At 36.7% G+C, this 25211-nt stretch overlaps 1 protein-coding gene across 6 annotated transcripts in view; it reads left to right on the top strand.

Moving 5' to 3' along the window:
• Positions 1-25211, top strand: part of MLLT10 (MLLT10 histone lysine methyltransferase DOT1L cofactor) — a 127392-nt gene that overhangs the window by 83643 nt on the left and 18538 nt on the right. For all 6 annotated transcript variants that reach the window (XM_035893264.1, XM_035893261.1, XM_035893265.1 and 3 more), the window contains 2 exons: positions 7928-8106; positions 24904-25021. In XM_035893264.1, the coding sequence (XP_035749157.1) occupies positions 7928-8106; positions 24904-25021 (297 nt within the window). The remainder of the gene's footprint in view (positions 1-7927; positions 8107-24903; positions 25022-25211) is intronic.

The raw sequence follows: 25211 nt of genomic DNA, 5'->3' as shown, positions 1-25211 counted from the left end.
GGAATGAGTTAAAATTTTTTAATCTAGCCCAACTTGGGCAGAACTTTTACAGTGTTGATAAAAAGGCGTCTGCCTGCATTGAAGCGTGGGGATGGTAGTGCTCGGCTAAACCATATAAATTTAAAAAAGGAAGAACAAGAGAAGGGCAAATTACAAAGTCATCCTGAAATAGTTCCTTTATACCCGATTTTTTCAGAGTATCGAATAATATAGTGTTATTGTTCAGTTGTCAAATATTACAACCTGTCCATGAGTTTCTAGAATGCCATTTTAAAGCTTTAGTTGTTGCTAATGACAGCTATGTGTAGTCTTTCAGCAGTTCAGGCAACAGCTGTTCCCCACCACCAGAAATAACTATTTACAACAGAATTGCCGTTGTTGTTCGTTAGCCTCTATAATGGCCCTCTTTTTGAAAATTCTGGCTCAATCAAGCATCCTGCAGCATGCCTTCAAAGACACCACATCAGATCACTGGAATCCAAAAGAGAGAAAACTTTTGAAGTAGCAACTCCTTTAAAAGACTATATTATGTTAACAACAAATCTAGTGCTTCCAGTTACTCACCATTTCAGCACTGAGATAGATTGCTGTCAGAATGGTTTGAAGGTATGGTAGGTTTTCAGATATCTTAAAACAAACACATTGAGTTCTCCCTGGAAATCATTAAGAAACGTAGATCACAAGTGTCATACTCCCAACTCAGGAATACTCGTTTGGTGAGCCTAAATCTACTTTGGTTTTAGTGTGTCATATTAAACTCATAGAATCATAGAATGTTTTGGGTTGGAAGGGACCCCTAGAGGTCATCTAGTCCAACCCCCCTGCAGTGAGCAGCTACACTGCTAACCAGGTCAGGTTGCTCAGAGCCCCATCCAACGTGGCCTTGAATGCTTCCAGGGATGGGGCCTCCACTACCTCTCTGGGCAACCTGTTCCAGTGTTTCACCACCCTCATTGTAAAGAATTTCTTCCTTATATCTAGTCTAAACCTACCCTGTTTTAGTTTAAAACCATTACCCTTTGTCCTGTCACAGCTGGCCCTACTAAAAAGATTTTCCCCATCTTTCCTATAAGCCCCCTTTAGGTATTGAAAGGCCATAATCAGGTCTCCCCGCAGCCTTCTCTTCTCCAGGCTGAACAAGCCCAACTCCCTCAGCCTGTCTTCATAGGAGCGGTGCTCCAGCCCTTCTGGGCTGCCAGCGCACATTCCCGGCTCATGTCCAGCTTTTCATCCACCAGCACCCCCAAGTCCCTCTCGGCAGGGCTGCTCTCGGTCCTTTCTTCCCCCAGCCTGTATTGATACCAGGGGTTACCCCAACCCAGGTGCAGGACCTTGCACTTGGCCTTGTTGAACCTCATGAGGTTCACACAGGCCCACCTCTCCAGCCTGTGCAGGTCTCTCTGGATGACATCCCGTCCTTCTGGTGTGTCAACCGCACCACTCAGCTTGGTGTCATAATAACTTAGGCTTATATGTCTTGGCTCACCGTGACAAAAGTGAACATCTAAATAAAAGTTGGTCTTCTTTTATCAATTGTGATTTAACTTTTTCTTCTTGCAAAGATCTTTCTCTGCTGTGACACCCTTGAACTGTGGGTCTTTTTTTGTAATGCTGAGCATACGTGTCTCAGATGTGATGGTGGAGCTCTTTCTTATTGCTTTTATTCTAGAAGAGTACTTCAAAATTTGTTGAATCAGACTAGAATAAGCATGAAATTCGTAATGTGTCTTATTTCATAAAGCTGAATTAATTATACGTGGGAACCTTAAACAGGCACTTATAAAGCATCTCAAAGATTTATCATGGGAAATCAGAACATTTAGAGGAAACAAATGAAAGGAGCTTTATCCCTGTCTTCCACTCCCATCCCCCCCGAAAAAGACTGTGTAGTTTAACCGAGGTATAACTTTGCCATTGGACATGGTATGAAAAGTTACAGAAATCCTTCAGAAAGGATTGGAAGAAATTTGTTGGAGCAGGGTTGGAAGAAAATATAAAGCTAATAATTACAAAGACCATTCCTCAAGCTCAAAATCTGTAGGTTATAGAGTTCTAGAGGCTCGGAGAATATTTGGGGGAAGTACTGCTTCATGCTTGCCCTTTCCTTGTGCTTTTCCATGTACAGCTGCTGTTGGTCACTGTTAGAGATGGATATACTGGGCTAGAAAAATGATACAGTTCTCCCTGTGTTCCTAGTCCCACATGCCATTCATCTGTCTCCTTGTGTCATGTCCAGACCTCTTCTCTTAGAGAGCCAAGTCACCTTGGCTGGGCTATGAAAAACGTGGGTTTGAGAACTTTTGCAGTGGAGGGCTGTAAGTGTAAGACGTGTAGCAGCTTGGATTAATTCAGAGCAGGAGTAGGCACACTCTATGCCGGGAAGCTGTAACCTTTCTGACAGTGGTTTAGACAGTTTTGAAATCTTTGAAACCTACCTGTGGAAATAAAAAGTCTTAACTGAGGACTGTATACTGACTGAGCTTAGTTTAAGCACCTCATACGTGTTGTTTCATGTTAGTTAGCTGGTATATGTATTCCTTACTCTTACAGTTTATTGAAGAGTGAGTTCTGTAACATTGCTGACATGTGTGGTCACTAATGAATGTGAGATCAAGTATAAAATAACGTTGTTCACCGTAGCAGGTGGGACTAGCTGAACAGAGGAGTAGACCATTTTGGTAGCTACACGGAGCAGTTCTGATCCTTCACCCTCTGCCCTGTTACTGAATACAGTGTTGAGTGACTGTAGATAGCTGTACAGTCAGGATCATGCGCATAGGAATGGAAGTAAGCAGAAGAGTTTGACAAAACATCTTTTGCTAGCTGAGCTGTCAAGGATTTGGGGTTAATTTTAATGGAGTTTGATAGCAGACTTCAGATGATGTGACCTTGTTCTTATATCACTGGTTCACCATACATGTGACATTGCCATGCTAAATTGTGTTCCTCAGTTATGTGAAGGTTCTTGTAGAGTATTTTTGGTTTTGACTATAAATCTAATCTGTGGAGTATTTTCAAAGGGAATAATTATGACAGTCTGCCTTCTGTCAATATGTATGAAACTAGAATAGTTGTTTCATTTTGAAAACATGTATACCTGTATTTTGTATCTTCCTTCTTCCCCTCTACTGCCAGTGGTGTGTATTCTTTGGGTTCTTTGAGTCTGGGAGCTTTTTTAATTTCTACCTCATCATGGAGAGAACACAGAATGCCCTTCATAAAAGGAGGGTATTAGCTGTTGGTCTGTGACAGAGGCTGCTGTGCTTCCATCAAAAAAGGACCCCCAGTCACTGAAAGGGAGGGACGTGTTGGCTTGTTACCAGGCTGCAGATCAGTAACTATCATTTCTGTGCACTTCTAGAACTGTTGCTGCACAATCTTGTAGAAACTGATCTGAAAGTGAACGCTATCGCTTTGTTCATCAAACAGCAGGAAAACAGCTTGATTATTTGATTCTTAGCTTTCAGATTTCTTCATGAAGGAAACAGGTTGGCCCTAGCATCCAAGCTATAGTTTCATTATCTCAGATAAATTGAAATTAAATATTGTTGCTGGCTTGGCAGTTTCAAACACAACTTACTTTCTTCTCTTTTTAGACAGCTGTGTCACAATAACCTGTTTTTAATTGCTTGTGTTTAGTATTAGATTCACTTTAGCTTATGTCCATATTACAAAATAACAAATGGTGGGATATTTCTTCCGCTATTAACCTTCTACTGGAATAGAACATGTTCTTTCTTGTGTAACTAAACTTAATCAATTTTCTACACGTCTAGTTACTAATTAATGGACTGCTTCATTCAAAGGCACTTTTTCATTTTGCTCAATGTAGAAAGTTGTCATGGTTTTAGGGGAGACTTTCTGAGATCACAGGAAGTGAAGGTATTGAAAATGTGTGTATAGCTTCAGTTTTTGTAAAGAAGTTCTTATAACTCAAAATGTCCTCCCTGTGCCTGTCTGTCCTCGCCCAAGTAGGTAGGTTCTGTAGTTCTGTGCAACTTTTGTGGGGTTGCAAGTTTACATTTTTAAAAAACCTCTTTGACCAGATCCTGCTTATTCCTTAAGTTTTGGCAAAATGCTAGGATCAGCAACCTATGATAGATATCTCAAATAATGTCCTCCTTTCACAGTTGTTGCAAGAGTTTCAAGCTACTGACTTCAAGAAGAAAATACAGTGTTATGGTAGGGAGAACATTTTCCTAGCTTCCTCAGGAAACAGTCTGCATGTTGTCTCTCTTGATTTTGGCCTGCAGTAAGCTTTGAGCATGTTGTCTAATTTCGAGCAAACTTGATAAAGGAGTCTAAAATATGTAAGTTCCTGTAATAGGGATGGACAGTGTATGGCTACAAGAGCAACCACAGCCTGTTTTTGTCTCTTGCTGAACTAGGCAATCACCAGCATAGGAAGGGAATGCAAGGGAGCTGAATCACATAGGGGGTTGTAGTACTAGAAAATAAAAAGAACTGAGGATTTTGTAGCTAGATACAGAAATCGTGGTGAGAAAGCTTAGTGTATGGATGTCATCTGAGATGCAACACTGTTGAAAGCCAGAATTTGATCTGTTTTGTGAACAATTCTGCTCATGGAACTACTTATTTTTGATATTTTGAATAAAATCACTAGAATTGTTCTGTTTGCTACTTGGTGTTATGTTGCTGCACAGCTATTTCTGACTTGAGGCTATTTTGTTTTTCACTATTCTTGAGGTTCTTTTATTTCCTCTGTTATCTATTTCGTCATTGACTGTCAGCAAAAAGAATACAGTTTTTTTCCAAACCGCATAATCTGATGTATTCCTTGTTCTATAGTACTACCCTTCTTGTGCTAAGCAGGCAGTTATTTGTTGTCCAGACCAGAGATGCTTGAGATGCTGCTTTTTTTTTTTTTTTTGCAGTTGCCTTTTTGTTTAAGCCTTTCACTCCAGCAATGTAGGCTGTATGAGCATTTTACCTGTCAGAACCTGAAATCATCCGTGTTCTGCAGTTGTGTTAGCAGTGTTAAGCACAGTCAGACTTTACCTGAACAATGTTACATGTCCGTTTCCGCCTGCAGTTGAAAAACTGTTCTGTTTAAAATGCTGAAGATTGTATTTAACCATGCTGTTTATGTTTCTGGCAAGTTACCCAGTGCCATTCATCACAAGCTATAGCTATTTGGCTTTTCAGTAATGTGGGAAAGACTTCAAGGTAGTTTGTTTGTTTTAAACATTAATGTGGTTTATAGTGATTTGTTCAGGCTTTCGTTATTATTCCTTCCGGATCCAGAAAGTGATTTCTCTCTCCCAAAACCCCAAAAGGACAACTTGCTATGTTTGAGACATTTTAAATATGTACTTTCTTGGATTTCTAATACGATATGCACATAGCTTTTATACAGGTATTTTTGAAATGGTGTGAAAATCAAGTATTTATTTCTATGTTCAGCATAGAGTTCTTATTTGAATGCTTGCATGGAGTAATATCTTGGTTGCATGACTAGTTCCAGAAGGTGCATGTACTTTATGTATTAAGTAAGGTATTGCTAAATGGAAACACTTAGCCCAACCAGAGTGTGCAGATAGGTCATATCTGTCCAGTATTTTGCAACAGCAACACATAGCAGGTGTTTTTAATGCTATGAATACAACTACTAGCAACAAATAATAGCTTACCTCATTCCACTGGCAAACGAGTTTACTGCTTGTCTTTCTTTTGGAATAGCTTTTTGCCCATGATTTTATAAATATCTGCTTGTATTCCAGAATTTTATTTTTAAGAGGAAGAATAAACCTTATCATTAAAATAGAAGCAGCAGCAGCTCTGCAATTATTAGTGATGTAAGATTTTGAAAAATTAAGAAAAAAATCTACAATAGCTTTAACATTTTGGAGTTACTTTACCTTTCTGGCAAAATATCTTCCTTTTTACTATTTGACTCTCACAAAAAATTTTGTTTTCTCCACTTCTTTTCATAGACTTTTTATAGCATTTGTGGTGACGAGCTCTTATGATTTGATCATAAGTGTCATGATATTTCATTATTTTTACCCTTAAAATTAATGGTTCCTGGAGCCAGATAATTGCATGAGAACCTCATCTTTTCCAAGAATTTTTGTACGTTTAGTTGTTTTAATGCATTCAAAGTACGAAGGATCAAAAATATCAACCTTTTCTTAATTTGGAATCTCTGATTGAAAGCAGATTTAAAAAAAATCTTCCAAGGACCTGGAGTATATATTTGGTTTTTGTCATTGTAATTATATCACATTTAAGAGTAGACTCAGTAGCAAGGCTGTTTGTTAATCACATTCATTTTGGTGGTGTGTAGGGACAAACCTAGAGCAGGATCCATAGAATTTACTGTCTAGTTAGACGAGGCAGATATAATCAGAGAAGGGTCATAACCAAAACAAACACTTCAAGGGTCTTAACTGCTAGTAATGCCATAACTTTAGATTTTTGGCATGGTGACCAAAAAAAAGGGGGGGGACAATGACCCAGGAAGGTGTGCTAAATGGAAAAAGGTACGAAGGTCAGTAGAAGAGCTGAACAAGTATGGAATTGCGCTATGATGAAGAGATTGGGGGGAAGATGATAAGAAGTGACTAACCTCGGCTAGGCAGGAAAAAAAGCGTTGTCGGAATGTATCTTTAGCTGTTTTTTTTCAAATCTTCTTTCTCTACTGGGTCTGGCTGTTTTTCTCTTCCGTTTTTCTTGGCAGTTAATGGAGGCAGGGAATTTAAGATGCATCCGTGTTTGCATATTATGTGTGGGTTTGGATGATCTTAGTCTCCCTTGACTGCCTGTGCTCAGAGGGATTGCTGGGTGGCGAGTGGTGTTTTAACATTGCGTATCTTCTTATTGTCACTGCCTTCTTCAAATCATTATTTGTATGAGTGACAAACTAGCTCCACCTTTGCCTTCTAACTGGCATTTCAGTTCTGTTGCTTTTTTTGATCTAACCATGTTCATTCTACTTCTGTTTACTCCCTGTGGCACTCTTCCTCTAACTGCAGTTCAGTGCTACCATGCTTGATATTCCTTGGCCAGCTGACAGCTCACTTATCTAATGCACGTGGAGCCTAACAGTTTCATAGACAGGTACTACTTCTTGTCCTGGGCTTCTGGTCAGTAGGGTTTTTTCCCAACCTATATAATGAACTTTACCCTGCATGTAGATGAACAGAAGTAATGGCTTCACAGAGGGGTATGAACTCTTCCTATTTAAATTGCTAACGTACAAGTCTGACTAATGTTAACATGTTTAGTCATTTACCTGTTCGCTGTTCTAGCAGAAATGTTAGTCAAGCATTCTTAGATCACGGATGGAGTTTTAGTTTGTGAACAAACGAAATACCACCAGTTCTACCAGCAAATCTGCGTACTTTGTCCTCAGACTTGCTGTCAATATTTTTCTGAAAATACACAAGCAATCCTTAGTTGTGAAAATTACAGTTTTGGACAAAAGTATGTTGTTCAGAAGCATTTTATTTTAAAGTTAAAAAGTATCTTTCTGTTTGTGTTGTGTATGTTCAGTTATATAGCCCAATACTTCATTTTTTATCTACTTTAACTTTTACAATAATTCATTGAAAGAACAAACTGATAGCAGACTCAGCTGAAGGCAGGCATTTTAGCCAAAAATTCTGCTACTGTTAATATTTGAGCAGTTTGTAATGCATATAAATATTTGATTTATCACACATGTTTTACAAAAACTTAGAACTGAATCAATCTGTGTTCCCTGAACTGTAGAATGTCAAATGACGAGAGCACTTTTATCAATCAGCATGGTTAGAATTTCAACACAGGAACTTTCTCCATTATGTATTAAGTGATCTTGTTTGTCTTGATTAATTTTCTACTGCATATTTACATGGTTACTAGAAAACAGAGGGAGGGGAAGAGAGAGAGAGATGCATGTAATCATTTTTGTAATTTTTTTCAGGTATTTTTAGCAGCAATGATGTAGCAGTATCATTTCCAAATGCAGTATCTGGCTCAGGATCTAGCACTCCCGTTTCCAGTTCTCATTTACCTCAGCAGGCTTCAGGCCACTTGCAGCAAGTGGGAGCTCTATCACCTTCAACTGCGCCTTCTATAACTACTGTTGTTGCTGCAACTCAGGTAAACCATCACAAGAGTTTAAGATAGCAAGCAATGTTATTGACCTGCTTATTTTCAATGTTAAAAGAAACAATAATTTGTTTGGAAAATAGGTTAATAAACATTGTATTTGTTGTGAAAACATTACAGTGGCTAGAAGTTCTACATAATATTACATAGTCCCATTTTTGTAGAGCACATAGATTTTTAAAAATGGTCTGTGGAAGTGTGTAGTAATAATGACTATATTATGACTAGTAGCATAAATGCTGGTAACAATTCATCAGTGCTCTAAACAATGTCTGTTATCAGAACAATGTTTTAAGAAAGGATTTAAAAGAGGAAATAATGTAAAGTTTTGCATGTTTCACGCAAAAATGCTGGTGTCAGTTAAAGAACAAAGGGATTTATTTGGAAGATTTGACAAATGGACAACTAAGGCTAGCCCTGGCGAACAGGTGGTCAAGGCTGACATCTTGATGGCAAATGAAAGTTGATATATGTATGCACTACACTTTTGTATTTGAAAGGTCATACAAATGAAGATACGTAGTTCATGTTTGGTGGTGAAGGGGTAAGGGAGGCACTGCAGGACTGCAGAAGGGTGACATAGTTGAACTAATGAACCGGAAAACATATCTTTTTGGTAGCATTTTGTATGAATTTAAGTTGGGCAAGATTGCATTTAACAAGGCAAGAAAGTATGAAGCTATAGTTGTAGAGAGCCACCATGATTAGAGTGTAAGTATGAAGGAATACGGTACTGGACATGGTGTTTTTATACTGCGTGTTTCTTGTATTTTTCATTTTCTGATGGGAATCTGTTTTACAATTAATGTATCAAGTATATTTTTTTTGTGTACATATAAGCTTCAACTTTTAATTTATAGAGTCTACAGTGATTTCAGATACTGGATATAAACGTGAAGAATTAAAATCAAGCTATGTATTAACATGCATACTTATATGTCTGTGTGTGGTGAAGGGGTAAGGGAGGCACTGCAGGACTGCAGAAGGGTGACATAGTTGAACTAATGAACCGGAAAACATATCTTTTTGGTAGCATTTTGTATGAATTTAAGTTGGGCAAGATTGCATTTAACAAGGCAAGAAAGTATGAAGCTATAGTTGTAGAGAGCCACCATGATTAGAGTGTAAGTATGAAGGAATACGGTACTGGACATGGTGTTTTTATACTGCGTGTTTCTTGTATTTTTCATTTTCTGATGGGAATCTGTTTTACAATTAATGTATCAAGTATATTTTTTTTGTGTACATATAAGCTTCAACTTTTAATTTATAGAGTCTACAGTGATTTCAGATACTGGATATAAACGTGAAGAATTAAAATCAAGCTATGTAAAAACATGCATACTTATATGTCTGTGTGTGTATATGTCTGTGTGTGTATGTCTACACACATGTGTGTATAGTGCATGTATAGCAGAAATACTATGTGCAGGCCAAGGTAGAATACATTTCAATATCAAATAACACTTTGTTGTTATAGGTGGCAGTATTTTTACGTAGTAGTTCTGGACTGGTTTCCTAAAGAAATAAGGCTTGTGTTATGATAGTGTGACTCTGTCTTGTAACTTTGGAACCTGTTGGCCAGTTTCATACAAAATTGGATGACATCTCTGTTGCACAAGTGATAAAAACTGTTTTGAAGAAATGAATTAAAAATACAATGCTTTGGCGAAGAGCCAATATAGCTTTTGTGAAGGGAAATAGCAACCAATTGGAGTTAGTTCCTTTTTTTTTAATTCCCAAAGAGTATTACACAACATAACTCACTGAATACGCTTAAATTGAGCAGTCTGGAGATAGGGGAGAGGTTGTGTCATATTTTAGTAGAGGATTAAAAGATTTTAAAAGCCCCAAATAAGTATATGCTTAGTTTTCACAGTGGAGAGGTTTATCATGAGACTCGTGAAAAGATCAGCATTATGGCCTTTTGTACAGCTCAACGTATTCATAAACGATCTAGGAAAAGGAGAAGGAACAGAAGTCAAGTTTGCTAGGTTATGCGATGAGCTATTATGAAGATAGCTGTCACAAAATGCTGAAAGACCTCACCAGCCTATGTTGACAAGGTGGTAAGAGGGCAAATGAAATTCATGTTAAAGGGAAAAGGCAGTTTCTGTTCAAAACAGGTACAGTAGATACCAAAAGAGGTACAAGAGCAGCCATGGTAGTGAACAATGGCAAGGAGCAGCATCTTTATAAGGAATGAGTAAATAGCGTAGAACTCTTCGCCAGAAAAAGAGACACTGAGATGGCAGAAGAGAAAGGCCTGAAAAATCATGAATGACATGGAAGAGTTAAATAAGCAAGAACTGTGCACCATCACTTCTCTGTGTTAAAATCTGTAGGAGGATAAACACATACAAAAAGCAATGGGACAGAGCCCATATTCAGCAGACAGGAACAGAAATACCATAGTATTTTTTTTCCTCATTTTGTCACAAAAAGGTGGAGTATACCTTAGGGGGTGTACTTTCTTGTAGTCTTTAGCTGAACTAGAGAGCCCCCCATAGGTTAAGTGCTTAAAATTCCTGTCCTTCCTTTGGCTCTGTTTTTTAGGAGATGTGCTGGGGGGGTGTTTTGTTGTTTCTGGGTTTTTTTCCCAGAGGAGTCATGTATCTTACCTCAGTACCTAACTTGTTTTCAAGTGGTCGTAGATTTACTTGTCAGGATCTTATTCACAGGTACTGCCATTTAAAGAGTCTTTTGGTTCTGAACCATAAAGGCACGTTCAAATGGTGAGAAGTTTTGGTTGACAGCCTTAGAAGGGAACTCCTGTGTTTGCACAGAGAATTAACAAAGTCCTATGCTGCTTCAGTGATTCTCGGACTACACTTTGGTAACTGGGGTCTGCCAGCTGGAAATTGGTAAAGGCGTAGTCTTTGTTTTTTCTTACATCAATGGTGTCAATGCATAAATTTTAACTTGGTCCTTCCATCATCAGAACCATTATGCAGGCATTGATATTTCAACCAAACATCATGCCTCAGATAAGCTGAGTAGCATGTCAGGTCTCTAAGTTATGCTTTACAACCAAGGCATCCATACTTATTGCCCCAATCTTTTTTCCCTTCTGTATTTCCTGTCTTCACCATTTGCAGTTAGACTCGCACTTTCCCTTTTTGTCTGGCGTCCTGTAACACCAGCAGGTAGGCAGTGGAAATTTCCAGTTGAGGCTAAATTGCGTTGTTACCTTTCTGGGTTTTTTACCCTGCTGATTTATCAGTTTTGAGAGAAACTTCTTACAAAGAAGGTGTTATGGCAAGAAGTGAACAGTCAGTTGGCTTTAAGGTCCATGGACACAGTTATTCTTCATTCATGGGGAAAAGGATTTTACAGAGTACTTTCTAGCATGGAGGAGAAAGAAGATGGATGTCTATTGTGATTTTTAAAATACTAAGTGCTTTCATATCCTGGTTGATGTTTAGGATTGGTGCTACTTCTGTCATTGCACCAGGCAGTTTAGATGCTTTTTCCCAACTTTCAAGACTTGAAAATACCGAGCTTCCCTGCTGGAAGTGTCTTTGATTCACACTAAGTCACGACAGCCTTTGTTTTTCCTGGACCATGGGAGTCTTTTTCAGGTCCATGCTGGTGTTTGCAGAGACTCAACCAAGAGAGCCTATTTTACCATGCAGTTGTTCTCCAATTCAAGAGAACCTTTTTTTTTTTTTTTTTTTATGCAGTTATCATAAATGGACTGATTAGGTAACCCTAACCCTTGAAGTATACTTAGTTCTGCAAAGTTTCATCAGAGTACTGTGTCTGCTTACTGGGCTCTTGTGGATGTATCCTCAGTGTTTACCCACCTCTTGACCATGAAAGTCTTCAAATAACGGTGTGATAAAGTATTTTTTGTGTAGTTTTCTAATTAAAAGAAAATGAACCAAGATCCTAGGTGTACATATAATGGTTATAAGTTTAGGTCAGTTTGTGCCTCTATAGCACATAAAAAGCAATAAGTAAAAAAGTAGGGTTTATTTAAACTATTAGTTAAGAGAGCAAGTATGACCAAACCTTGCTTACTCAGCTCTTTGGTCAAGGTGGTAGACGTGCAATTGGAATAGTACTAAAAATTGGAATAGCTTCAAAGATGTGCTGCTAGGATGCCCTCCTCTAAGATTTCAGCTGTTAAGTTTTCTTAGATCTCTATTGGGCATTTTTAATTATGATTATGGGGACATTGTAAATTTATCAATTTTTGATAGATTTTTTGCATCCTTTTTTTAAAGAAAGAGTGCTAAGAAATTCTAAAGAGAAGGTCCTGGGAAAAATATGTATTTCCATAAAATTAGTCTTAAAATTTCACTGAACTGTTTTGATTAGGAAGTTATGGTAGACACCTAATACAGAAAACTTTGTTCATAGTATTAAGAAAATTTTCAAGCAATTGAAAGAACTGTCCTAAAGTGAGAAAATGAGGTAATATTACCGTGCCTTTTGTAGCAGAGTAACTGTTATGCCCATATAAAACTTCAGTGATTAAAACCCCAAAGTGCTGCTTTTTCCTTCAGCAACTAAACCACACTGCTTTTAAAGCTTAAAAAAACTCAACTTGAAAATCCTGGATTTTGATTCTTTCATTCTCTTGTCTAGTATGATAGTTCCTTTTTTGTTTGTTTGTTTGTTTGTTTTTGAGGCAAAACACAGTATGGGCCTTGTTGCAATCACCTTTTCTTTTGTGTCTCATTTGTTTCTCTCTCATGCCACTCATAATTTTTATTCCAATCTAAGAAATCCAGAAGATATTATTAGCTTGTGTTCCATGCTGTGCCATAACTGAATTTAAATGCTGGTGTTCCTCACCAGGTGGGAATCACTGGTCTAGTAAAAATGCCACTTGCTGGAAATCTTTTTGCATCCTATTCCTCTTTTTTATATGTCTCGAGTGCAGCCTCATATGGGTTACACTGCTTAATTCAGTGAGGCTTTATTAGCATAGGGATATATTTAAAAATTACAATATAGGAAAAAGGAATACAGGAAAGAAGGTACAGCTCACACAAACATTTGCTCCTGGTTTTCTGTGAATTGATCCACTTGATGTGTTGGTTGGTACTGCCTGCTTTGCATGTAACAGCAAATTACTGTATCCCAAACTACTGTTTTTTCTCATAGAAGCATGCCTTTAACTTTTGCATGAATATCAAGTTGTACTCTGTTGTTGAGAAAAAACACTTTCTTGCATTTGGATTTTGAAGTGTCTTAATTTTTCCCTGTTATGCCAAGTCAAAAGTTGCAGTACTCCAAGGTCCTATGCTCACTTTTTATCTCAAAGATTTCCTGTGTTTCATAATTATAGCAAAAATGTTTGTCAGCCTGTTATGTTGTTTTGTAACAGTTTGCTGTATTGCTCTTTCTGATTAGTTATTCTTAGTGATTAATATATATTCATAAAAAAAGCAGTGACCTGGGTGCCTCAGTATCTTGGTATTGTACAGCACGATTTGTTTTCTGCTTGTCAGGAAATGGTGGTGGTTAGATTAAGAAATTTTTTTTTTAAATTTTGACTTAGTAGATTTAGTGTTTTATAATGAAATGTTTGCTACTTTGGTCAAGATTGAAATTGAAATTGGTTGAGCTGTCTATTCTTTTTGATGACTTTAATGAGGGAAATTGCCCTACTAGTGCTCTGTGGCCATTTGTTTCTGGCATCTCTACGCTCAGAATACCAGGATCAGACTTCAGGAATGGAAGCAAAGGGTTTTGACTGGATTTTCTTCCAGTCATTGATTATTAAAGCCATGTCTCGGACTGTATTCCTTTTAAGAAAAAAATGCATTTAAGTATCTTGCCATCTCATTTTAATGGTATTTTTAGTGGGAATGGAAATGACATGTAGTGGTTTCTTTAAGACATACAGCCTTTTATTTGTAGCTCATCAACTTTTTGGTGCTGGTATTGTATGTTTCAGTAATGTATGATCTTTACATTATAGTAATCTCAGTTTATCAGAATTTTTCAGGCTTTATCCTTATTTTGGAAATTGAATACGATCAAATTGTGACTTTGTAGATGATTTTTTTTCCTTCTCCCATGTGATGGTGTCTGTGCTCTTAGTGACTGTAATAAGCACATCTGCGAGGCAGTTTCAAGCAGTATTGCACATACTTGTCACTAACCTGTTTTACAGGTACAATCCAAAAGATTATTTTCTCTTTCTTAGGACAGAGAGAGAAATGTTTTTGCTAGACTCTTCTTTCTTTTTTAAGTTGTTTTCCTTCCTCTGCAGCTTCTGTTTTATTTTTGTCCGAAGTTCCCATTTCTTACTTTATGCGCTGTGCTTCCTTTGCCACAGAAGCAGCTAATAAAGAGAAGGGAAAGGACAAGAAGTATCTCTAGGAGCAGTCCTTATGGCTTGCCCAGAGATAGGGAAACTGAATAGTTGCTGTTTATTACTCTTTTTAGTCCAGGATTGATTTGTGATGGCATGACAGGTCTACTTCAGCATAGCGTAATGAACTACTGCCTCCATGGTGGAGATGTGATAATTGAGAAGGTAGGTGCTGCTACTCAGTTGCAATTCTAAGTGAAATAAGTTTGCTTTAATCACTTCCATTATCCCTTCTGAAGTTCATTTGGCTTTACTCCCCTTAGGAGCAGTAGAAAAACAGCAGGGTTTTCTTTAGCATTCATGTAGTGGTGGTTATCCTCCTTTGTCTGATCCAGCTTTTAGAGGGAGATAAGGCTTAATTTTTTTTTTTCAATAGATTTGGAGTTATTTGTTAACAATAGAGGAATGTGAAAGCTCAGGAATCCTGAGATCTTTTCAGATTCTGAATGTAGGGGACCTGATGTTTCTGATGCTTCTGTCCTGTGTTTTTTATTTTCTCACTTTCTGAATGAGTCTAGTCCCTAATTTTGGATCTCTGTAGTCCCCTGCTCTTTCTCCACATCACCAGTTTACAGTATTTTTGGCTTCCTGTTTTAGTGGTTTTTTTCTTGTCATAGTTTAAGTCTGCTCATTATTTTGCATGGTATCAAGGGAACTTTCTCCTCCTTTTTCTTTTCTATTTTGGCACTCACAGGAAAATAAGTGAAAACACAGGAACAAGGAACTCTATTCTTAGTTCTTGTCCATATCAAAAGAGAAGTTAGGAGGAATTTTGGGAGCAATCTTATTTATACCTTCCAAAGCAGGGGTGGAATTAAGAGGGAATTAAGAGTACATCTTCAACAAGTAGTCTTTGCTGAAAATTTGAGTTGAGAGGGTTTTTTTGCAAGTCTTCAGAAAGGGAATTTGGGCATTTTCATAGGATGGTAAAATGCACATACCTCATTGATATTCTGCTGGCTTTCTAGCCTCAAATTATGGATGTCATATTCTCAAATTCAATATGGCTAAGGAAGATGCTGTTCTGTCCATTTCTGTTTTGCAGTCTTGCTCAGAGAAACGTACCCTGTTTCCTGCTTGCGTTTTTTGGGGTTTTTTTTTTGCTTAAATATTCAGCTCAAAGTAAATGTGAGGAAGGGAGAAAAGTTTCAGGTTAAGCATCTGAAGCTTGCTAGAGCTGGGCAGGCAAAAGTGTAAGTCCATTTAAGGGAAGTTTCTGGGCCATCCTCTCTGTGGGTACTCTAGAAAATGGCAGGTCTATTAGCTGCCAGTGTTTTCTTTAGGGAGTAGAATGAATACATGAAAAAAGACAAATTGCCCTCAGTTCTAGGATCTTGGGATGTGACAGATGTGACAATCTCACACTTCAAGTAGCCTGCACTAGGTGGTTCGCTGCTTAAGTGAGCTTCCTGCTTCGCTCCTAAACGTACACAACACAATCACATGTAATGGCTGAAGTTAAGAATTTAGTATAATACTCTTGCAGACACCTTTGGATCAGAACATCTTAAGACTTAAAACTAGAGACTTTGAAATTATCTCAACAAACTTACTTAAGGAATAATCCTTTCTTGCAATGCAAAGGGACTTACCCTTATTATTATAAATTACATAAGACATGCAATCAGAGATTATCATCTAGAGTTAATTGGTCTTTCCTGCACATAAACAGTATGTTTTGTAAGTTTTATTGGTTGTTTTTTTTTTTTTAAGTTCAGTTTATACATTGCCACAGAGGATGTGGTGTGGGTTGTTTGTTTGGTTTGGTTTGGTTGTGGTTTTTTTTTTTTTTTTTAAGATCCAACATAAAAGTAGCAGGCTTTGCAAATTTGTAGTCAGTTTGGTTGTATTTTCTGCATTTGTCTTTCTAAAGATGATTTGTATTACCTTTACTATAGTAAAACATCTGGAGATCATGATATTGCATGGTTTAAGCAGCATGCTTCCAGAAAAAGGAAATCATATCCGTACTGTGGTACTAGAAGTCTCTAATCAATAGAAATGGTGGATACATGAAAACCAATTAACATTTTATGTGACTATCAAAACACCTCTTGATGGTAAGATCTCTTAAAAGAGTTTCCTACCCACTGGGTGGAAAGTAAAATACCAGCACGGATCACAGACTGTTTGAATGCTGAAATTACTCTCTTCTCCTTATCTTGTAACTTAAGAAAAAGATATAAAAGGAAAAGCCAACACACCCAGAACAAAACCAAATAATTCTTAATAGAATATGTTGCTCATCCTTGGGACTCATTGCCACAGGAAACTGCCAGCACTGGCAGATCTAGAAAGTGTGCTAAATGCATCCCTCAGTATATTGTAGACAGAGAGGGGTTTGGTACCATGGTGTAAGATGTCAGTGCAAAATAGTGACTTTCCTTCCAAAAGCACTAAACTGTATTTGTGTCACAGCCACTTAAATGTAAGCATCTTGCAAAATAAAAAATGCAAAAGAGCCATGCTAGTAAAGGTTTTTCCATCTAAATTCTCTTGTTTGTCACTTAAAAGCTGTTTTAATTCCTTGTTACTTCTAGGCAGAATGGGTCAAAATCTAATTTTCTTCTCATTCAATCTAACTGAGGATTTTTGGGGTGGGGGTGGAGGAGAGTAGCAAGGAGGAAGAATTTACAGCCAGAGGGAAAATTCCTTCTAACATGTGACTTAACTAGAAGAACAAAGGAATCATAGTTGCAAGTAATCTAGTATTTAGCCCAATTAAAATCTTTACTTTTTGTATTTTCCTCTTTCTTCAGTAAGATTGTCTTTGCGTAGACTTATGCAATATACAGGTAGTCTGAAAGGCAGTTGCATGATTTTGCGCAGTGCTGCATGCTGAGACAACTGCATCAATGTTTCGGTCTAGCAATAAATGTTTTCTGCCTTCAAGCTGAAGCTTATTTAGCTTGGCTTATCTGGTGCTGCTGTAGCAACCATCAGTCTCCAGGCAACTGAGGCACATTGACCTCTTCGTTGAACTGAGTGTAGCACTACTTCAATTTAGCTGCCTGAGACAATAGTAATGGTGTTGAATGTGAAAAATGTGAAATTTTCTAGTCTGTATGCAATGGAAAGAATAAATAAAAAATATTTAGATGAAACTGAATGTTTAGATTTGACTTGAAAAAGATTTCAAAGTGACATGGTGTATGCTTTGTTATAAGCTGCAAAGTTCATTGCTGAGGCAGCGTCCTTATAGGCCTTGTATAAAATGTTGAGAATCTTGCAAGCATTTTTACACAGCAGTAATTCTGCTACTGTAGGTGTTTGTTTCATCACTTAAATAGCAAAGACTATTGAGGTTTATTTAGAAAGTTAAAATGTCAATGTTTATAAGTGGCTGATTCTTTATTATTACTATTTTTGAAATTATAGATGATCTTGAGAGTAGGTACTTTTCTTTCAGATCCATTATTTACCATATTATGAGTGTCTGGCTTTCTTTGAAATACTCACATGAAGAAAATAGATTACTAGATGGGTATGCTGGGCTTGTTTCTTAATCAAGTTATTCCTTCTGCTACTCAGTATGAGAGTGATTTTTTGATTCCTGATACATAGACTAATGTTCCAAAGGAAAACAGATTCTTGGGTAAGATGCTGCTTCCATTGTCTATGTAAAGCACATACAGGTTAAGTGCTATGAAGACAGAGGTAGATGAAAAGGATGGAGGAACAAACTTGAGGTAAAAGGGATTTGTGTCGAAATGATAGCTGTTTTCAGTTAGGTTTGTGGGCGAGGTGGAAGAATCCTAGGGTCTTATCTCTGTAAAGCCTCCTTTTAAAAAACCGAAACAACAAAGAAGACCTCTCAGTGAGGTAGCATTCTATTAAGTTTTTGTACAAGTCTCTTTTTTTGTGTTAGTTTATAAATAAATAGATTTTAATTGGTTAAAATTTTATATAATATCCAGCTTAGTTAACATGGAAGAGAGGAGTAAATGGTAGTACAGTTGAGGTTATAGCTTTTTCACATTACTGGAAGATAGGCCTTCTACCCATGTGGTTTTTAATGACTTGATGTGCCCTTGTTGTACACTGGGCAGAGGTATAAATTAGTTTCTGTAGGTGTGCCATTAATTTTTCATTTTACCTTTCAAATCCTATTGTGTTTCCCAGTTGCATTCATTCATACCCTTCTTGGAAAATATTTGAGTGCTGCTGTTTGAAGGTTAGATGGTTTCATTTAATTGAAGGATTTATTTGTACATTTAATCAAAACGATTGATTCTCAAAGACAGTATTTGATTATTTGCTTGGTCATAAGCAAGAGTATTCATTACAGCTGGAAGTCCAAAGTATTTATTTTTGCTAGTAACATAAAAAGTAGTAATGATGTGGATAATGTATCCATAGGATGATTTTACCTGTCATGTATACAGTTTTCCTGACAGATTTTAATTATAATAATTTGTACATTTGTAATTAATGCTTTTTGATTGAAAAGTTGCTTTTTTATTCTAAGATATCACAAACCTTTCTTCTGATTTCATTTTAACTTTTCCAGCCTCCTAATTAAGCTTTTCAGTTAATTTCAGCCAGTTAGTGAAAACATTTATTGTATGCACCTTGATTACCTGATTTAAAAAAAATCCCAAACTTTAAGGACTTCAAAGTGCTTGGATAGTAATGGTGGCAGAATGGGGTGGATTATCGTTTTAATCCCAGTATTGCTTTCGTAGAATGAATGAGTAAAAGACTACAGTGGATGTTTGGGATTGATTCACATTGGTGATACATGTATGATAGCAGGTGAGGTGAGGTTAGCTGTAAAAAGTACTTTTTTTGCTTTCAGTCATCAATAGTGCTGTAGGCTGTTTTAGTGAAGAAGTCGATACAGTTTGCTTGAAAATTAATTACGTTCAACTTACAACTATGAAAGCCAAAACAGAAATGAAAAAGGTGAAAATGAAAGTATTGGTTTAGCTGAAATATATAGCATTTATCATGCTGCATTTTAATACTATCTTGTGTTGTGCTGTTTGTTTTGAAAAGTCATATGATGGTTTTCAGAAGAAATATGGAAACAGTATTTTATTAAGGATTTCCAGTGTTGTCCTCTACTCCATCTCTATTTCTTGGCATATAGGAAAATAAACAGGAATTTGGATTTTTTTTCCATTGGAAGCAAGGTCTACGTAAGATTTCTAAGCAAATTTCATGTTTGTGGTGAAAATACTCACAAGTTGTGTTGCAGAAAGTGATGCATGAAAAGCTGTTGATGTGGCAGAGCTCTTGGGCTTCCTAGAAATTTGGTTGCATTGCTGCTGTAGTTAACTGCAGTCTGGCCACCCTTCTATGGGTGTGTATTGCCGTCCCAGATGAACAGTGAACAGAATTCAGAAAAGGCAAGTGATGACATGTAGCAGTCTCTCTCCCCGCATCTCCTAAAGGAAGTTAAAGATGGTACCAGAAGTACTGGAAGAATAAAAGGAAGCAATAGTGCATTCTTCCTTTTGCATTGAATACCCAAGAAAAGCCAACTGTTATATGCTCCCCATAGCATAACTGGCCTTAAAAATTCTAGGGATAAAAATCACTTTTCTTCACTTGTCCAAGTTAAGCTAGGAAACATAAGGCCAGGTTGCTTTTGCTGCTATTACTTCATAGGCAGCTCTTTTCAGTTCTCAAGAAAAGCAATTTATATATATGTATATTACTAATTTTTTACTATCATGTGCAGAGCGTTAATATGTTTGAATTTCTAAGTTCATTTAATTGCCATGCAGGTTTTAATTTTGATGTTATTTTCAGTAGTACATTGTTCAGATAAACACTGCTTGCCATTGACCAAAATACATCACTTTAAGATGTCTTCTAGATGAAGTAAGCTGATGTTAGTATTTGGTCTAGTGCTTGATTTTCCTTCCGTTATTTCATGAAGCTAGAGTTGCATGGAAAGCATTAGCAACATCTTCTCAGAAGTGTAGCAGAATGAATAGCTTGCAGAAAATTTAGCTTTAAACTTCATCTGCATAAAATTTTTTTATACTGTTTTCAGTAGTAGTTGGCCATAACAAGTAGTTGTTGGTGATATCTATTGCTCTTGATTTCTTTACTTTGTGTTAATAGGAGCAAGGGGTAGTTTTGCTCTTTCTATCACAGCATCGTGCTGTGCTGAAGAACCTAGTGTGATTGGTAAACGGTATGACCCCCATCGCATTAATCTGGTACTCGTACTTCAAGGGATATAGAGAGTGCAGGAGCAGTGATACGTTTTTATTTTAAAGAAGAAAAAAACAACCTTTGAAATTATTGTTCACAAATATGTATTGGCTGAAGTAGGTCATTAGGTGATCTGTCACTAATTGTAAAGCATCATCATAACATCATCATAATCATCATAGCTACAATATAGCAATGACTATTTTTAAAGCCGAGAGGAAAAGGGATGTTGATTGGATATAAACTGATTAAGAAGCTGTCTTGGAATTGGTTCTTCCGGCCATTCTTGTTGTCCTATCATGAAAGGATGAGAGTTCAGTAATGGTTTAACTACAATTAAATCCCTCCCCTTTCTTTATGGAAACTCGACTGTAGGCATTTCAGCATTAGCCTAAACAATGGTTTTGAATATGTTAAGCCCCTAACAATTAGGGAGCAGTTTGGGGCATTGAATAATGTGGAATGATGCAATTGAACCTGACAGCTTCAACAGTCAGCCTACTCATGGGACCCGAAAGTTGTTCACACTTGGTTTCATCTCTCATCACACGCTGAGTATTAAAACCTTACTGGTGTGGAGCTGAGACAGAAATGAGGCCTGTTATCAGAAAATATTTCATAGCATAAAACTTGAAAGGCACAGGGGAATAGGCATGTTCAAAGGTTCTCAAATTTTTGAGACCTAATCTAATTGTATACAGCTAAGTATTGTCTCATTTTTCTCCCATTCTATTTTTTTTGCTTAAAGAGCATGTAACTTTTGAAATGAAGACAGTGTTTTCCCTGGAAATTTAAGTAAATGTCCGGTTATGAATGCAAATGGTTGTCAACTTGGTAAACTTCATAGTCATACTGTTACAGTAAAGCACCATTTTGGAGTGATGCAAACAAATATAAAACTATTTTAAATATTTCAGAGGATACTTAAATATGTGAGTTAAATTTGGTTAACTTGCAAATCTAGTTCTTTAATTAGAAGAATATACTTGCACTTCCTCTCTTGCTGTAGAGAAAGTGTTTTTAAGCATCAATCAAATATCAATCATTTATTCTTATTGCACTCGGGCATTCCATGAATTATAGTGTATCTTCCTTCTGTGCTGCTCTGCTGCTTATTGCTTTACTGATTTATTGAACATGCCATAAATGAAAGCAGTGTATTATATACCTCTAGATGGGCTTAAATCCTTCTGCTAAAATCTTTTCAGGAAAATTTGCTGCCTTTTCGAAATAAATACTTAGCAGTCTCTTTATTTTATTAGTTGATACATTTTGATTGTGTATTGTGTTGACTGTTTAAACAGAATCAGTTGAAGTAAAGAATACTACAGCTTTAAAAGTTCTGCATTTTAGAACGTTTCAGTCCTGTGACCTTAATATGTATTGACAGGATGATTGCGCATTTTTAATAAATGCTTGCTACAGCTTGTTTCGACTGAGAGTGAAACATGAAGCTCATATTTCACCTTTAAATAATGTAGCACTCCTCCACCTCCTCTACTTTCCTGTCAGATGAAGTCGTCACATACATAATAAAGCTTCGCAAATCGTTATTCTTGTCATTTTACATTGCCATTTAAAAAAAGTATTTTAAAAAAGTTTTCTATTTACCTCCAGCTTACTTGAACAATTTACCTAATGTGACTTTCTCCTTTTGAGAGTTGCAGAGGATACATGATGGCACTAGAACTTCTGTTGTTCCAAGTTGTAGGACACCTTTACTATTATTTTAAAGTATAAACAGGGGTTAAGTTTAGGGTGAACCACCACTTGTGAAAAAACTCAAGTTCTTGGATATTGTTTAAATCATGCTAAGTCTTTTGATCTGTTATATCAACCCACTTAGCAAACATTGTTTAATTCCTTTGATGTCTTTTGTTTTGTGATGTGATGGTTACTCAACAGGCTTTAGCAACTCCTTTCAAGATACTTAGATACTTTTAGAAAGTTCTTAAAGCTATTTGGGCACATTTCAGTCAAATAAACATGTATTCTCCTTGCTGATTATAGCTGCTCTGCCATCATAAATTAATGTATAGTTGGTATTGCAAGGTTTTAAGCAGCCTTGTAGTGAATTACATAAAGTGAGAGTAAGTATAGCAGCTTCTGTGTAAAATGTGTGCAGTTTGCTTACTAGAATTAAGAGAAATCTCGTATAGAAATACTCTAAAACTAAAGAGAAATAAGACCTGGTGTTTGTAGTGTAAAAAAAGGCACAAACTATATCAATAGAATTAATAACCTCCACCAATTTATTTAAATAAAGTATATATATATTTTTATTTTGCTAGTATTGTCTCTTAGATAGGGAAGCGAATAATGGTTGAATCTTGTAATATTCCATTCTGTAAGGTTTCTTCAGTGAAAGAATTTGACAAAAAACTACTTTTTTTTGAAGTTTGTTTTGGTTTTGAGAGGAAAACAGCTGAAGGTTGCTAGTGAACAGTAATAGTTGACTTGGAATCACGCTATAGGAGCTTATTAAGGAAAATAGCAGGAGCTATGCAGTATTGCTGCCTTCATCAGTAAGTGTCACAGTACTGCATTTCTGGAAGCTGTTATACCGGGGTAGGTGGAAATGCCTGCATTATTTTTAAGAATTACAACTAATTCAGATTAATTCTACTAAAGACATGCAATTCTTTAAAAAAAAAGAAATAGCACCCAAATTTGAAGTGAAACTGGTTCTGTGTCTAGCAATCTTGCACACACCTTTAAACTGAAAAGTGAAAAAAGCCTGATCATTGTAAGTAATTATTTGTGGTTCTTTCTAACTTTGTGACAGTAGAAGAATATAAGTATCAGGCACAATTTCTCACCAGTATATAGTAAATAAAGCATCATTGAAAACAGTTGTGTGAATTCATAAAAGTCCATTCATCAAGTTTAATATGTTGGCTGAAAGCCAGAACTTAATGGTAGTGTGTGATTCTTTCCAGAGACATAGTTTATACTCTGTAATATTTTGCTGTAATAACCAGTATGTTTCCCCTGTCTCCTGTGTGCAGTTATACATGTCAAAATGTCCCACAAATTGAGTTCCTTACTGTTCACCTTCTTTTTTTTGTTTTTCAAAAAAAGTTTCCTTTGTAAAGGTTGTTTACATTTTCTTAAAAGATTCATTTTAAAACCAGTGATCACACAGGTTGTGTATCCCCTCCCCTCCCCCTGAAATATTGCAATCTTTTCTTTGTTCTGAAATAATTTTTTAATCGTGTAGGAAAATGCCTTTTTAATAAGCAGCCATGCCTCTTTTTCTTTGATTGCCTGTCTCTGCAACTGAGCATTTGACACAAATCTTTTCTTCGAAAGGGAAAAAGCATAAGCAGCCAAGGAAGAAGGTATTTTTATTGCGTTGGATTATGCAAGATTTTGGCCAGCCTCCTTAGCTTCATCTGTTTAAGGGTTCATTTTCGCTTGTTTGGCACAAGTCCCAGCAGAGACCTTCAGAATTGTGGTTAGCAACATGAATGAACACAAACTTTGGGAGCTCTTCAATAAGTAGAGCTGGCCAACTGCCAAAAATACAGTTCCTTATATGGGGTCAGGGCAAAGCTGTGATTCGGCGAGCCCCCTATTGTATAGAAAACATACTTGTAATGGCTGTTTGCGTTCTTTAAAATAAAAACAAAACAAAACAAAAAAACACCAGGCTTCCAAGTCTATCAAAATAGGAAGTAACAAAATAGTGTGCAGGTTTTACTAATGACCGAGTCGAGCAAAGGAAATATGGCTCTGTGTAGTTAAACTATAGAGCTGAAAGTTGGACCTTTTGACCTCCACAGCCGGCTTGTGATGTAAGGAACCCAAGCATTTGTGAGACATCTGTTGTCTACCTGCCCTTATTTTGTAAATGGTTTAATAAGATTAAATAATTAGTAGGATAACCACATGGTCGCCATGCTACTAAGTCCTAGTATTGAGTGCATACTTCAGGATCGTGAGGAAGTCTACCCATCCTGCTACATGATGGTTGTTTTAAAATGCAATGTAGGTAGTTTTAATATTTGCTGCAGTAATTTTTTTATCAGAAGAGTTTTTTATTAACAGATCTTGCCAACGACAAGTAAAACACACTTTAAAACCTGATACATTTTCAAAGCACTATTCTATTTTGGTACTCACAAATGGAAAATAATTTTTTTGCTTTCAAACACCTTCAGTTTTTAAAAAAACATTCAACTTAAAAAAATAATAATCGTGCATCAGGAAGGCTTCTTTAAAATATATTTAGCATTTCTCCCCCTATTAAAAAAAAGGATTCAAGTTTTTTAACTGTTTTCTTGCAGGCAAGCACCCTACCTGGATCTTCTCTCAGTCTGCCTCCATCCCATATGTACGGCAATAGGCTGAATCCCAGTTCAGCAATGGCAGCACTTATAGCTCAGTCTGAAAACAGCCAAGCAGGTAAGCTTCCTGCTGCTGGTGACAAATGTACAACTTTACAGACTTTTAAGTATTTTTTAAAAGATTGTTAAATTTTATTTTTGAACTCTGGTCAGCATTTGGTTATTAAATGTCTGTATAAAGTTGTTATGTGTTGGAAGTAAATTCTCAGTCGTCCTGCAGAACAGCGCGGGTTTTCTTCTCCCCCCCC

The sequence above is a fragment of the Egretta garzetta genome, unplaced genomic scaffold, assembly GCF_000687185.1.
Source record: "Egretta garzetta isolate BGI_Z169 unplaced genomic scaffold, ASM68718v1 scaffold434, whole genome shotgun sequence".
NCBI lineage: Eukaryota > Metazoa > Chordata > Aves > Pelecaniformes > Ardeidae > Egretta > Egretta garzetta.
The sequence above is the reverse complement of the archived record's forward strand: the minus strand, read 5'-3'. Positions and strand labels throughout refer to the sequence as shown.